Here is a 14,050-nt window from a genome sequence, read left to right on the forward strand (position 1 = left end):
ACGTTTTTAACTGTTTGTGAGAAATGTTCAATAATTTTTCAATAACTAGTGTGCAAGAACATCACAAACTTGTTCACTGTTAAATGAAATGGAAAATTGCATGTATTAAAGCGTATTATTAAATTAAATAACCCAACACATTTAAGAAAAAGCAGATTAAATTAAAATGTAATGAATTACTGGTAATCATAAAAAAATTGGAAAGTCAATTGGTCTTATTCGATGAAAATGATTGGGTAAACATATTTAACCTTAAAAATCATCGTTTCCCTGATTTGCCAATCATTTTAGGGATGAATAAAAGACATATCCATGTGCACATCCACAAGATGCATAATTTTTATTAATCTGAGCACAAAGTCATGACTGGGACTCCAATGTTTTGCCCAGGACCCATGATTTTGAAATACTTAAGTCACATAATGCCAAATTCAAGTCCAAGGCCCCATTTTTCACACTCAATTTGAATCTCTTAGACAAGAATTTCTCAATATGTTACAATTAAAGATTCATCCAAAACGATACTTTTTCATGAAATTACAGTGCTTAAAATGCATGCCCCAATTTCTCGAAACATGTTAAGTCCCTAAAATCAGGATCAAGCTCAGCCCACTATTTTGGATTACTGATTAGTCTAAAATTGTGTAACATTCTCTTTCTCAAGAGTTTTGAGGCTTTTAACGAAAATTATATTTATGATAAATAAAATTAACAACTTTTTGTTTTATGATATCATATTACAGTAAATAAGAAACGTAAGTGAGTGATGCTTTAGAATTTTGAGAAATTGAGTCAATATTCACAAAAAAACCCAGCTTTTGAAATACATTCAATATTTTTCATATCAGACCGCAATAGTTTTTGAAAAGTTACGAACAACTGCGACATGTTTCCAATATTTCTTTTTTGTAATGCAACCAGTCAATTGTAACCACACCACCCCAGGTCGGGGAATAGCGGGGACTTTGAATTTTGGACCAGCAAAGCCCGGTAATCCCGGCCAAATTGAAATGAACCCCCTGCACCCCAGGGACCCTAGGTAAGGCCATGTCACCACTATATTTGGCGCGAAGACAAAACCAGCACATTCACCGTGTACTGCAGGGCCACATGGAAGGTAAAAACACGGTCCATTTTCCCGGCTATCCCCGGTATACCCCCGGACCTTGGGGGGCCTTGGTTACAATTGACTGGTGCATAATTGTCATGAGATGAGCATACAATACTTATAATAAAAAAAAAATTCAAACACAAAAGAGATGAAAATAACACCTAGTTATTAGTGTAACAATGAAAACAATTTGTGTGTGTTAATATTAGAAGTAAAAGCAAGTCAATTAACCAACTCCTAAAATGGAGTCGGAGAGAATGCTGCAAATCATAAGCATAAGAAACATCTATTTCAAAATTTAAAAACCTTATAAGTTCTGCTTGATCTGAACTAAGACCTTCAAATGGTATTTCAACTTTCTCTGTAGAAGGATCTTTGCTGTAAAAAGTCATTTCAAAAGCTGATGGCAATGGAAAGAGAAAAATATTACACCTTCCACATTTTTTAAATCAAAGTATTATAATATAAATACTGTTTAAGAAAATCAGAACATTTACTGATGGATAGTTATAGGAATTCCACTTACAAAGTCTTTAATTCTGAGAGACTCAATTTGGAGTCATTATCACCCTTGTCAGCCATCTTGATTTTTTGGCATCAGCTGATGACATCATCACTGTAGTGATGACATCATCAAGTCACATGATTTTATTCCTAAATGTCAATCAATATGATAATTTTTTAAAACAGTTACTATTGATTCTTAAATATATTAAGCACATTCAGTACTGATAAAATGAGTGTAAATGAATAAATGAATGAATGAATGAATAAATGAATGAATGAATGAATGAATGAATGAATGAATGAATGAATGAATGAATGAATGAATGAATGAATGAATGAATGAATTGAATAGATAAAAGCAGTGAGTGAGTGAGTGAGTGAGTGAGTGAGTGAGTGAGTGAGTGAGTGAGTGAGTGAGTGAGTGAGTGAGTGAGTGAGTGAGTGAGTGAGTCTAAGACTAACTTGTGACCAGTCTAAATAAAAATGCAGCAATTAATTCTGTGGTTTTTAGATAGTATTGAGTGAGTGAGTGAGTGAGTGAGTGAGTGAGTGAGTGAGTGAGTGAGTGAGAGTGAGAGAGAGAGTGAGAGAGAGAGAGAGAGAGAGAGAGAGAGAAAAATTTGCACACAAACAAATATTGACATGTACATAACCATACACAATATATACATAAACAATATACACATGAAACACATGTTCTAATTTTGTTCTATTTTTTAAAGCCTACCTGGTTTCATCAATATATACAGTTTCCAGAACTTGTGCTGCATATTCAAGGTTTTTCAATAAGTCTTCTTTTGAGATGTCCTCCTTTTGCAGTTTTCGAACTATATGTTTTAATCTGAAAAGAGAAAAATATAGAGGATAAGACATAATATGGAGTCCATCAGTTTTAATAAATAAGTTAAAGTTCACATGTGACAAAATGCCGAACATCAGACGTGGTTGAATAAGTTAAAGTGTGTACATATATAACATGAATCCAGTACCACCACGCCAATGGCAGTCAATAAGTCATTTTGCATTAAATTTAGGAGATATGTGGAAAATGTTCCGTACACATCCTTCAATATCTAGGTGCGTTATCACCTTTTTTTAGTTTATAAATGTCTGCCTTTTTCACAAATCTGAGCATTGCGGTTATTCTGAGACTTGTAAGCTGTGTTTCTTATCATTAAAACTTACAACATAATTATGCACGTGCATATGTAGCAATTTTCAGGCCAAGTGAATTCAGTTGAAAAAGCTGTTTGTTATAACCACTAAGACTAACTTGCGACCAGTCTAAATAAAAATGCAGCAATTAATTCTGTGGTTTTTAGATAGTCTGACTAATATTTCTGCATAAAAACATATTTTAGATCAGTGTTTTAACTATTCAAGGACATCAGAATGGTTCCATTACAACATAGTTTAAGGAATTAGAAAGAAATGTTTTATTGATCAGAATTCACATTTTTACTTAATAGTTATCTATAGACGCTTGTCCATTGGAAATTGTAAACATGTATCCCTTTTGACACAGCCTTCAGGCCATGTCTAATAATCTTTTCTAAGGGATCGATCATTTGAAGTATATATGATGCCCTATGTAGCCGAATAAACAAAGGAATGGAGGTATTCCAACAATGTGTATCAGAATAATATTATCCCATATAAGTTCATGAATGGTCTCATTTCTTCAGCGATTTAAAATAAATATTGTAGAATGCACTCAATGATACATTTACATTCTGGACATTTACAAATGTATGTTCACGATAAGACGACTGCAATGACAAGCAAAAATTTCAACACAGGGGTGATAATCAAGAAAATCAATGTTTTTTGATAATCCTTAACTCATAGCTCAGTTTAGAATATTTTGGTTTTTGTATTTTTGTTTTGTATAACACCCGTGTAGTGAGACATACATATATATGTATGCCAGTTATAGCTGGATTTAACACCCGTGTAGTGAGACATACATATATATGTATGCCCGTTATAGCTGGATATAACACCCGTGTAGTGAGACATACATATATATGTATGCCAGTTATAGCTGGATATAACACCCGTGTAGTGAGACATACATATATATGTATGCCCGTTATAGCTGGATATAACACCCCTGTAGTGAGACATACATATATATGTATGCCCGTTATAGCTGGATATAACACCCGTGTAGTGAGACATACATATATATATGTATGCCCGTTATAGCTGGATATAACACCCGTGTAGTGAGACATACATATACATGTATGCCCGTTATAGCTGGATTAAACACCCGTGTAGTGAGACATACATATACATGTAGGTCTTATAGCTGGATTAAACACCCGTGTAGTGAGACATACATATATATGATGCCAGTTATAGCTGGATATAACACCCGTGTAGTGAGACATACATATATGTATGCCAGTTATAGCTGGATATAACACCCGTGTAGTGAGACATACATATATATGTATGCCAGTTATAGCTGGATATAACACCCGTGTAGTGAGACATACATATATATGTATGCCCGTTATAGCTGGATATAACACCCGTGTAGTGAGACATACATATATATGTATGCCCGTTATATCTGGATTTAACACCCGTGTAGTGAGACATACATATATATGTATGCCCGTTATATCTGGATTTAACACCCGTGTAGTGAGACATACATATATATGTATGCCCGTTATATCTGGATTTAATACCCGTGTAGTGAGACATACATATTATGTATGCCAGTTATAGCTGGATATAACACCCGTGTAGTGAGACATACATTTATATGTATGCCCGTTATAGCTGGATATAACACCCGTGTAGTGAGACATACATATATATGTATGCCAGTTATAGCTGGATATAACACCCCTGTAGTGAGACACATATATATGTATGCCAGTTATAGCTGGATATAACACCCCTGTAGTGAGACATACATATATATGTATGCCCGTTATATCTGGATTTAACACCCGTGTAGTGAGACATACATATATATGTATGCCAGTTTTAGCTGGATATAACACCCGTGTAGTGAGACATATAATACATGTATGCCCGTTATAGCTGGATTTAACACCCGTGTAGTGAGACATACATATATATGTATGCCCGTTATAGCTGGATTTAACACCCGTGTAGTGAGACATACATATACATGTATGCCCGTTATAGCTGGATATAACACCCGTGTAGTGAGACATACATATACATGTATGCCCGTTATAGCTGGATATAACACCCGTGTAGTGAGACATACATTTACATGTATGCCCGTTATAGCTGGATTTAACACCCGTGTAGTGAGACATACATATACATGTATGCCCGTTATAGCTGGATATAACACCCGTGTAGTGAGACATACATATACATGTAGGTCTTTATAGCTGGATATAACACCCGTGTAGTGAGACATACATATACATGTAGGTCTTTATAGCTGGATTTAACACCCGTGTAGTGAGACATACATATACATGTAGGTCTTTATAGCTGGATATAACACCCGTGTAGTGAGACATACATATACATGTATGTCTTTATAGCTGGATATAACACCCGTGTAGTGAGACATACATATACATGTAGGTCTTTATAGCTGGATTTAACACCCGTGTAGTGAGACATATATTTACATGTATGCCCGTTATAGCTGGATTAAACACCCGTGTAGTGAGACATACATATACATGTATGCCCGTTATAGCTGGATTTTACACCCGTGTAGTGAGACATACATTTAGATGTATGCCCGTTATAGCTGGATATAACACCCGTGTAGTGAGACATACATATATATGTATGCCTGTTATAGCTGGATATAACACCTGTGTAGTGAGACATACATATATGTATGCCCGTTATAGCTGGATTTAACACCCGTGTAGTGAGACATACATATACATGTATGCCTGTTATAGCTGGATTTAACACTCGTGTAGTGAGACATACATATACATGTATGCCAATTATAGCTGGATATAACACCCGTGTAGTGAGACATACATATACATGTATGCCAGTTATAGGTGGATATAACATCCGTGTAGTGAGACATACATTTACATGTATGCCCGTTATAGCTGGATTTAACACCCGTGTAGTGAGACATACATATACATGTATGCCCGTTATAGCTGGATATAACACCCGTGTAGTGAGACATACATATACATGTATGCCCGTTATAGCTGGATATAACACCCGTGTAGTGAGACATACATATACATGTATGTCTTTATAGCTGGATATAACACCCGTGTAGTGAGACATACATATACATGTATGCCCGTTATAGCTGGATATAACACCCGTGTAGTGAGACATACATATACATGTATGCCCGTTATAGCTGGATATAACACCCCTGTAGTGAGACATACATATACATGTATGCCCGTTATAGCTGGATATAACAACTGTGTAGTGAGACATACATTTAGATGTATGCCCGTTATAGCTGGATTTAACACCCGTGTAGTGAGACATACATTTAGATGTATGCCCGTTATAGCTGGATATAACACCCGTGTAGTGAGACATACATATATATGTATGCCCGTTATAGCTGGATATAACACCCGTGTAGTGAGACATACATATATCTGTATGCCCGTTATAGCTGGATTAACACCCGTGTAGTGAGACATACATATATATGTATGCCCGTTATAGCTGGATTTAACACCGTGTAGTGAGACATACATATATATGTTTGCCCGTTATAGCTGGATTTAACACCCGTGTAGTGAGACATACATATATATGTATGCCCGTTATAGCTGGATATAACACCCGTGTAGTGAGACATACATATATATGTATGCCCGTTATAGCTGGATATAACACCCGTGTAGTGAGACATACATATATATGTATGCCCGTTATAGCTGGATATAACACCCGTGTAGTGAGACATACATTTATATGTATGCCCATTATAGCTGGTGATAACACCCCTGTAGTGAGACATACATTTATATGTACATAAATACCGTTACTAACGGTCTAAGAAAAATGCATAATTCATCATTTTTTAAAGTGCAATATAAAAATCTGCAATCTAATTTTTTGTTAGTTGTCTGTAATGATTGGTTTGCATGAATTTTCCAACAAACTGGGTCGTTCCACGACAAAAAATAAAAAAAAATGTCAAAATGTTCAATCTGTGAGAGTGCAGCTTTAAAGCATAGAAAGCGCTACCTTAATGAGCAAACATGTGAGGCTTCAGGTACATCCACCGGTGGAAGTTTGTCCGTTCCAAGGTCCACACTCGCGTAGGAATCGCTCTCTAATGAGGCAACACTAGATGTTCGACTACTGTTATTGGACACAACTTTTGTGCGAGAATTCGAACGCCGTAGAACTGTCAAGGAGCCTGTGCCTGAAATATTTTCATAGCACAATAAAAGCAAGATTAGAGCAAGGTTTGATATTTAAGTAAATTTAAGTGTGTTGTGTTAAAAAAGAAAAAAAAATATGTGTGGTGTTCTTTAATGCTTTGTGCAAAGTAAGAGAAAGTTGGCATATTTTTAAGTCAAAATGTTTCTAATTTATTTTTATGAAAATATATAACACCTCATTTAAAGGGACTATACACCAGATTGGCTCTAAAATATTTATATTAATAAGTTTTTTCTGTAATGCATCTCAGGAAAATTATTTGATTAAATGTTTTTTCCTTTTTGATATCAATATTGTAAAATAAATACCAAAATGTAAAAAAAAAGAGTAGGAAACCGGGTTCGAACCGGTGTCACCAAATATGCATTCCAGTGTTGTATCCACTGTGCTACGAAGGCTTACTCTAAACAATGTAAATATTTAAGCTATAACATCGACTAGTTAATCATGCATTTATAAGAATGAATTCTACTAGGTATACATACCGAGCAATATTATTTAATGGAAAAATATGAAAAAACTGTGAAAATATAAATTAATTGTAAACTATGTGGTACTTCAGTTAGTTTAGTTTCAATGCATTGTACACATCGATAACAAGTTTTTGTCAGTTTTTGACAATTTTCTTTTTTTCGCTATTTCATCATACGGTGTATAGCCCCTTTAAAACTTATACAAAAACATGCTCTGTAGATTTTTATGTTCACATGACAAACTGAAGTTTTGAATATATATGTGACATAAAAAACACTGGCAATTGTGGGCCTTCTAACAATGTGAATATGATGTTCTTAAGCCTGAAAAAAATACATTTGGTTCAGGTTGTCCAACCCTACCTACGCAATACCCTACCATTTTTTTTAAGTGTGTGTTTTACGATAATATGTAGTTTAAAACCTTTAAAACTTCAGAACATTACTTTAACACCATTCTCAAATGATGACAATTATGTTCTTATATAAAGCCTAACAAGAAACACTGCAATCATCGAAACCAGGTTTTCAATGATTGACAGAAGAACTTCAGCCTGTGTCTGTTTTTCTATTTTTAGTAAAAGTGACCTTGACCCTAGGGACCCAAAAACAATCCCATGAAAGGTCTCCATAAACTCTTCCTTTATACCAAGTTTGGTCAAGATATGTGGACCGTAACTAAAGTTATTCAGTTTCAACTGTTTTTCTTTTCTAAGTAACAGTGACCTTGACCTTGACCCCAGGGACCCCAAACGCAATCCCATAAAAGGTATCCATAAACTCTTCCTATAGACCAAGTTTGGTCAAGATACATGGACCCTAACTAAATTTATATAGTTTCAAACCATTTTTTCTATTTGTAGTAACAGTGACCTTGACCTTGACCCTAGGAACCCCAAACACAATCCCATGAAAGGTATCCATAAACTCTTCCTTTATACTAAGTTTGGTCAAGATATGTGGACCCTAACTAAATTTATTCAGTTTCAACCATTTTTCTATTTTTAGTAACAGTGACCTTGACCCTAGGGACCTCAAAAGCAATCCCATGAAAGGTACCCATAAACTCTTCCAATAGACCAAGTTTGGTCAAGATATGTGAACCCTGACTAAAGTTATTCAGTTTCAATCATTTTTCTATTTTTAGTAACAGTGACTTTGACCCTAGGGACTCCAAAAGCAATCCCATGAAAGGTCTCCATAAACTCTTCCTTTATACCAAGTTTGGTCAAGATATGTGGACCCTAACTAAAGTTATTCAGTTTCAACTGTTTTTCTTTTTTAAGTAACAGTGACCTTGACCTTAGGGACCCCAAACGCAATCCCATAAAACGTATCCATAAACTCTTCCTATAGACCAAGTTTGGTCAAGATACATGGACCCTAACTAAATTTATATAGTTTCAACCATTTTTCTATTTGTAGTAACAGTGACCTTGACCTTGACCCTAGGAACCCCAAACGCAATCCCATGAAAGGTGTCCATAAACTCTTCCTATAGACCAAGTTTGGTCAAGATACATGGACCCTAACTAAATTTATATAGTTTCAACCATTTTTCTATTTGTAGTAACAGTGACCTTGACCTTGACCCTAGGAACCCCAAACGCAATCCCATGAAAGGTATCCATAAACTCTTCCTTTATACTAAGTTTGACCAAGATATGTGGACCCTAACTAAATTTATTCAGTTTCAACCGTTTTTCTATTTTTAGTAACAGTGACCTTGACCCTAGGGACCTCAAAAGCAATCCCATGAAAGGTATCCATAAACTCCTCCAATAGACCAAGTTTGGTCAAGATATGTGAACCCTGACTAAAGTTATTCAGTTTCAATCATTTTTCTATTTTTAGTAACAGTGACTTTTACCCTAGGGACCCCAAAAGCAATCCCATGAAAGGTCTCCATAAACTCTTCCTTTATACCAAGTTTGGTCAAGATATGTGGACCCTAACTAAAGTTATTCAGTTTCAACTGTTTTTCTATTTTTAATAACAGTGACCTTGACCTTGACCCTAGGGATCCAAAACGCAATCCCATGAAAGGTCTTCATACACCCTTCCTATAGACCAAGATTAGTCAAGATATGTAGACCCTTACAAAAGTTATTCAGTTTCAACTGTTTTTCTATTTTTAGTAACAGTGACCTTGACCTTGAACCTAGGGACCCCAAACTCAATCCCATGAAAGGTATCCACAAACTCTTTCTAAGTTTGGTCAAGATATGTCAACCCTAACTAAAGTAAATCAGTTTCAACCGTTTTTCTGTTTTTAGTAACAGTGACCTTGACATTGACCCTAGGGACCCCAAATGCAATCCCATGAAAGGTATCCATAAATACTTCATATAGACCAAGTTTGGTCAAGCTATGGCAACTAAAGTTATTAAGTTTCAACCGTTTTTCTATTTTTAGTAACAGTGACCTTGACCATGACCCCAAACGCAATCCCATGAAAGGTATCCATTAACTCTACCTATAGACCAAGTTTGGCTAAAATATGTCAACCCTTACTGAAATTATTCACTTTCATAGGTGAGTTTGACGCCGCCCGGTCGTCCACGCGGCCGCCTGCCCGCCCAAACAACAATGTTCGTCATTCTAATAACCAGGTTTCACTATGTGAAAACCTGGTTAACAAAAAAAGCCTACCTGGCCTTAATTAGTAACCTACCCTACATGTTTCGTTTTTTTTGCCTTACTAAGCTGAAACTTGAAAGGATGCTATGAAGTTTTAATATTCAAATGTGATCTTGACCTGTAATGTGGGAGCATACATGCTATATGAGGCACACATTAACATGCTGCTCTATAATTATGTAAAATTTGATTAAAATCTGTAAATTTAAGATTACAAAATATTACTTTCAGAAGCCTTTGACTCCAAAGTGTGGCCTTGACTTTTGAAATGAGAGCATAAATGTTATACATGATAAACTTCACATACTATAATCTACAGTTATTTGAAGCTTGTTAAAAATCTGAATAATAGGGACCGAGTTTCCAGCTCCATTCCACACACCTTTGCTGCAGTTCAATTCTGGGAATTTTGATTGAAATCTGATAAAAAGTGGCTAGTTAGGTTAAAAGCTGAGACACAATGTTAACAGATGGACATTTGACAAAGCAACTGCCATAATATTTCCTCCCTTGAAAACAGTTAACTATTTCAAGTATAGCTAATAACATGCTCACATTTTAAACAATTAAGATGACACAAATATGGCAAAAAAATGAATATCATAGAAAGGCACCAAATGTAAATGATTCCCCCACTGATGGCAGGATTATGACCACAAAAAATACACACCAAGAAACAAGTCTCTTGGCACCATAAATATCATAGTGTGAATTTGGATTATATGGGTAAATTGCATTTATTTACAGATTTATACATTACCTGAATTACCGTATTTTCTCGACTATAAGGCGAACCGTATATAAGACGACCCCCTAACTTTGCACATGAAATCTGTCACTTTTTTTTTCGAATAGTTTAAAAGACGGGGTCAATTTTTAATCAAATCTAAATCTTTTTATTCCTCCAAATGTGTGAAAATGTTCAAAGTAAACAGACAATTATCGATTTTCTCGGTAAATTTGTTGTTTTGCTTGAAGAAAATGGCGGGCAACTATGAGCTCTATATGTGGAGGTAGGTTAATATTTAGTACACGGCCACGCGTTTTTAAAGGTTTGAGGACAGGACATTAAGTATCGGAATTGAAATAATTTTGGTTAGCCCAATTAAGACCAAAAGATTGACCATTATGTTGTGATCAATAAACCGTAATTAACACCATGAAAAAAAAGGCTTTAATAACAAAACTGCCAAAAGCCGAGGCAATGCATGAATAGGTGCTTGTTTAGCAATAGACAATGTTGTCCCTTGATTTGCAACGATCTAGATTGAGATTTGGATTGTCATTTGTCAGCATAATCAAATTGGCAGTTAGGTACCTACATCATATTAAGTTTCCAATTTACTGTTCTGATATATCTGTCAAACTAATTAAACTGAGACACGCGCCATGAGAAAAAATGCAGATCAAACGGTACACTGTGTGACATCAGAGCATGCGCGGTGAAGAGATTTCGTGTTGTTTACTTAATTGCCCCATACATGCATCAGCAGACGATATACTGGTTAGTCGAATACCCTATGTAAAATATTATTGATTTTGACTTGAATCTTTTTTTAATATTTTATTGACTCACTTATAAGTTGGGCCCCCTACTTTTAAGTTAAAAATCGGGACCCAATTTCCCTGTCTTATAGACGAGAAAATACAGTACAGAAAGTTTTAAGCCTTACTCCAACACAGAATCTCTAAGCAATCTCTGTCTTTATGTTTTTCCGATTAAATATTGCATTAGGGCCTGACATATTGATTCAAAACTGAGCATCGACATACATGCCGTATTTCTAAGAGGCTTCCCAGGGATTTCAGTCTGAGTTTCAGGGGATTTGATATTACACCAGGGGATTTCTACGCAGCGAAATTTAGCGCAATATTTACATTGAATGATATAAGAATGAATACAAAAGGACTCTAATTACAATAATTTTTGGACTTAGTCATCATGGTCCTTCATGGAATTTCACACTCATAAATAATATCATGGATGATTCCACTGATAACCTTGCGCTAGTTTAAAAAAAAATCAGAAAAGAATCCAAGGGATACAGATCCCCCAGCGGGGGACCAGGGGATGGGACCGGAAATTCTCCCCCCCCCCCCCTTCCCCCGCAAGCAGTGGATATGGCATGTATCATACATCAAGTTATGGAACAAGATATGGCATTGAAAGATTAATTATTTACATGACAAATATATTAGAAGTGTCATGCACAGGTATTTCTATATATGGGGTAGCAAGACAATGCTATTTAACTTAAAAAGCTAGATTGAGGTTAGAGTATGTTAATCATCAGCATTAAACATAAATTTTATCAGCATTATTCTTTTAAGACAAGCATTGTTTGTAACACAAGTGTTTGCAGCTGTATATTCCCAAAACCATTACATTGTGATACTTGGCTTAAATTCTTACATAAATAAACAAGGTACTTTATATAGTTTACAACATCCTGATACTTATATACTTAATTAACCTTATAGGAATGACCATCAAAACATCTGACATGTGAAAATAGAGCCTTGTTTGTAAAACTAGGGCTTTTTATAAGAATAGGGCACTGTTTGTAAAACTTCAGGGTTTTGTTTGTAAAATAGAGCCTTGTTTTTGTTTGTAAAAAATAGGGCATTAAATTGTTTGTTAAGATATGACCTTCTTGTTTGTAAAACCAGGGCCTTGTTTGTAAAAATAATAGCCTCATTTATAAAAATCTATATATATATTTATATCTTGTTAGTGTAAATAGGGCTTGTGAAAACAGGGCATCATTTGTAAAATAAGGGCATTTTTTTGTAAAATTAAGGCATTGTTTGTAAGACTAGGCTCTTGTTTTTGAAAATAGTCTTTGTTTGTGAAAATTGGGATTTGTTTGTAATGTCTGTAAAGACAAGGTATTGTTTTGTGAAAATAGGCCTTTTTTTAATTAGGGCCTAATGTTTGTAAAACTTCCCTAAATGTCTGTGTATATGGACACACATTCCCAAGAAAATAACGCCTAACCGTCTTACCTATGGTATAAGGCTTCTGACAAATCTTTTCGAAGTCAATTTCAGGCCAAATTTGGCACTTCAGATAAATAGTTAGAGTTATTTTACTTAATTTCAAAGTGACATGACTCGCATCACCTCAATTGAGTAATATTGACAGTGTAAAATCAGGATATAATGAGTAAAACATTATGTTACTAAAAACATGCTGTACAATTGGATTTATGTAAAATAATTCTGTAATAATATAATAATAAATAAACATGCCTACTGTGAAGTAGCATGATTGTGGACTATAAATGCAGTACGTTCTAAATGTGTGATGGTGGAAAGACTCTTCCTCTGCCTTAAGCGTTCCCTCGAGGTTGGAGCTTGGTCCCAAATTTTTTCCTTCTATTTTCATATAAAATATACCCATGCTGCATCGAAACCTAATTATGTCGAGCAATATCCTCGGTCCCAAGTACACAAATCGTGCACAAAACCTTATGGCTCCCTGGAGGACATAATTTTACACTTTTCCCAACGCGTGTTCCAAAATAAACAAACAATTGCTAGGTGTTAAAATTTCCGCAAGTTGTAAAAATTGCAACGACAGTTGAAAGGCAATTTGATAAGGTGTGAAAAATTGTTTTTCACTGTTAACGCATGGGCATTTGAGATGATAATTATGAGAAGTTAATAACGAGAAGTTAACGCTTTAGATGTGGTCAGATGGTTCTTTGAATTCACTGCCGATGCTGACCGCGATCTTCAAACGCTCTGTACACTGTCACGTCACATAACGATTGAACAGTTTTGCGAAACTGACAAGATGCGCCAATCAACAATCCTTGATTTTGCGAAACTTAAATCTGACTAATGCCACAATATGTACTGTCATTCAAATGTTACTTGTTACGAAAATGTGCTTTTTTGTTAAATAAACATT

At 35.2% G+C, this 14,050-nt stretch overlaps 1 protein-coding gene across 13 annotated transcripts in view; it reads right to left on the reverse strand.

Moving 5' to 3' along the window:
- LOC128241542 (dual specificity calcium/calmodulin-dependent 3',5'-cyclic nucleotide phosphodiesterase 1-like) overlaps window positions 1-14,050 on the reverse strand; it is a 370,992-nt gene that overhangs the window by 15,200 nt on the left and 341,742 nt on the right. For 11 of the 13 annotated variants that reach the window (XM_052958537.1, XM_052958533.1, XM_052958535.1 and 8 more), the window contains 3 exons: window positions 6,821-7,001; window positions 2,346-2,459; window positions 1,418-1,489 (listed from right to left, as the gene is read on the reverse strand). In XM_052958537.1, coding sequence (XP_052814497.1) covers window positions 1,418-1,489; window positions 2,346-2,459; window positions 6,821-7,001 — 367 coding nt within the window. The remainder of the gene's footprint in view (window positions 1-1,417; window positions 1,490-2,345; window positions 2,460-6,820; window positions 7,002-14,050) is intronic. The other 2 variants (XM_052958531.1, XM_052958538.1) reach the window with 1 other exon arrangement.

This window comes from Mya arenaria, chromosome 7 (genome assembly GCF_026914265.1).
Source record: "Mya arenaria isolate MELC-2E11 chromosome 7, ASM2691426v1".
NCBI classification, from domain to species: Eukaryota; Metazoa; Mollusca; class Bivalvia; order Myida; family Myidae; genus Mya; species Mya arenaria.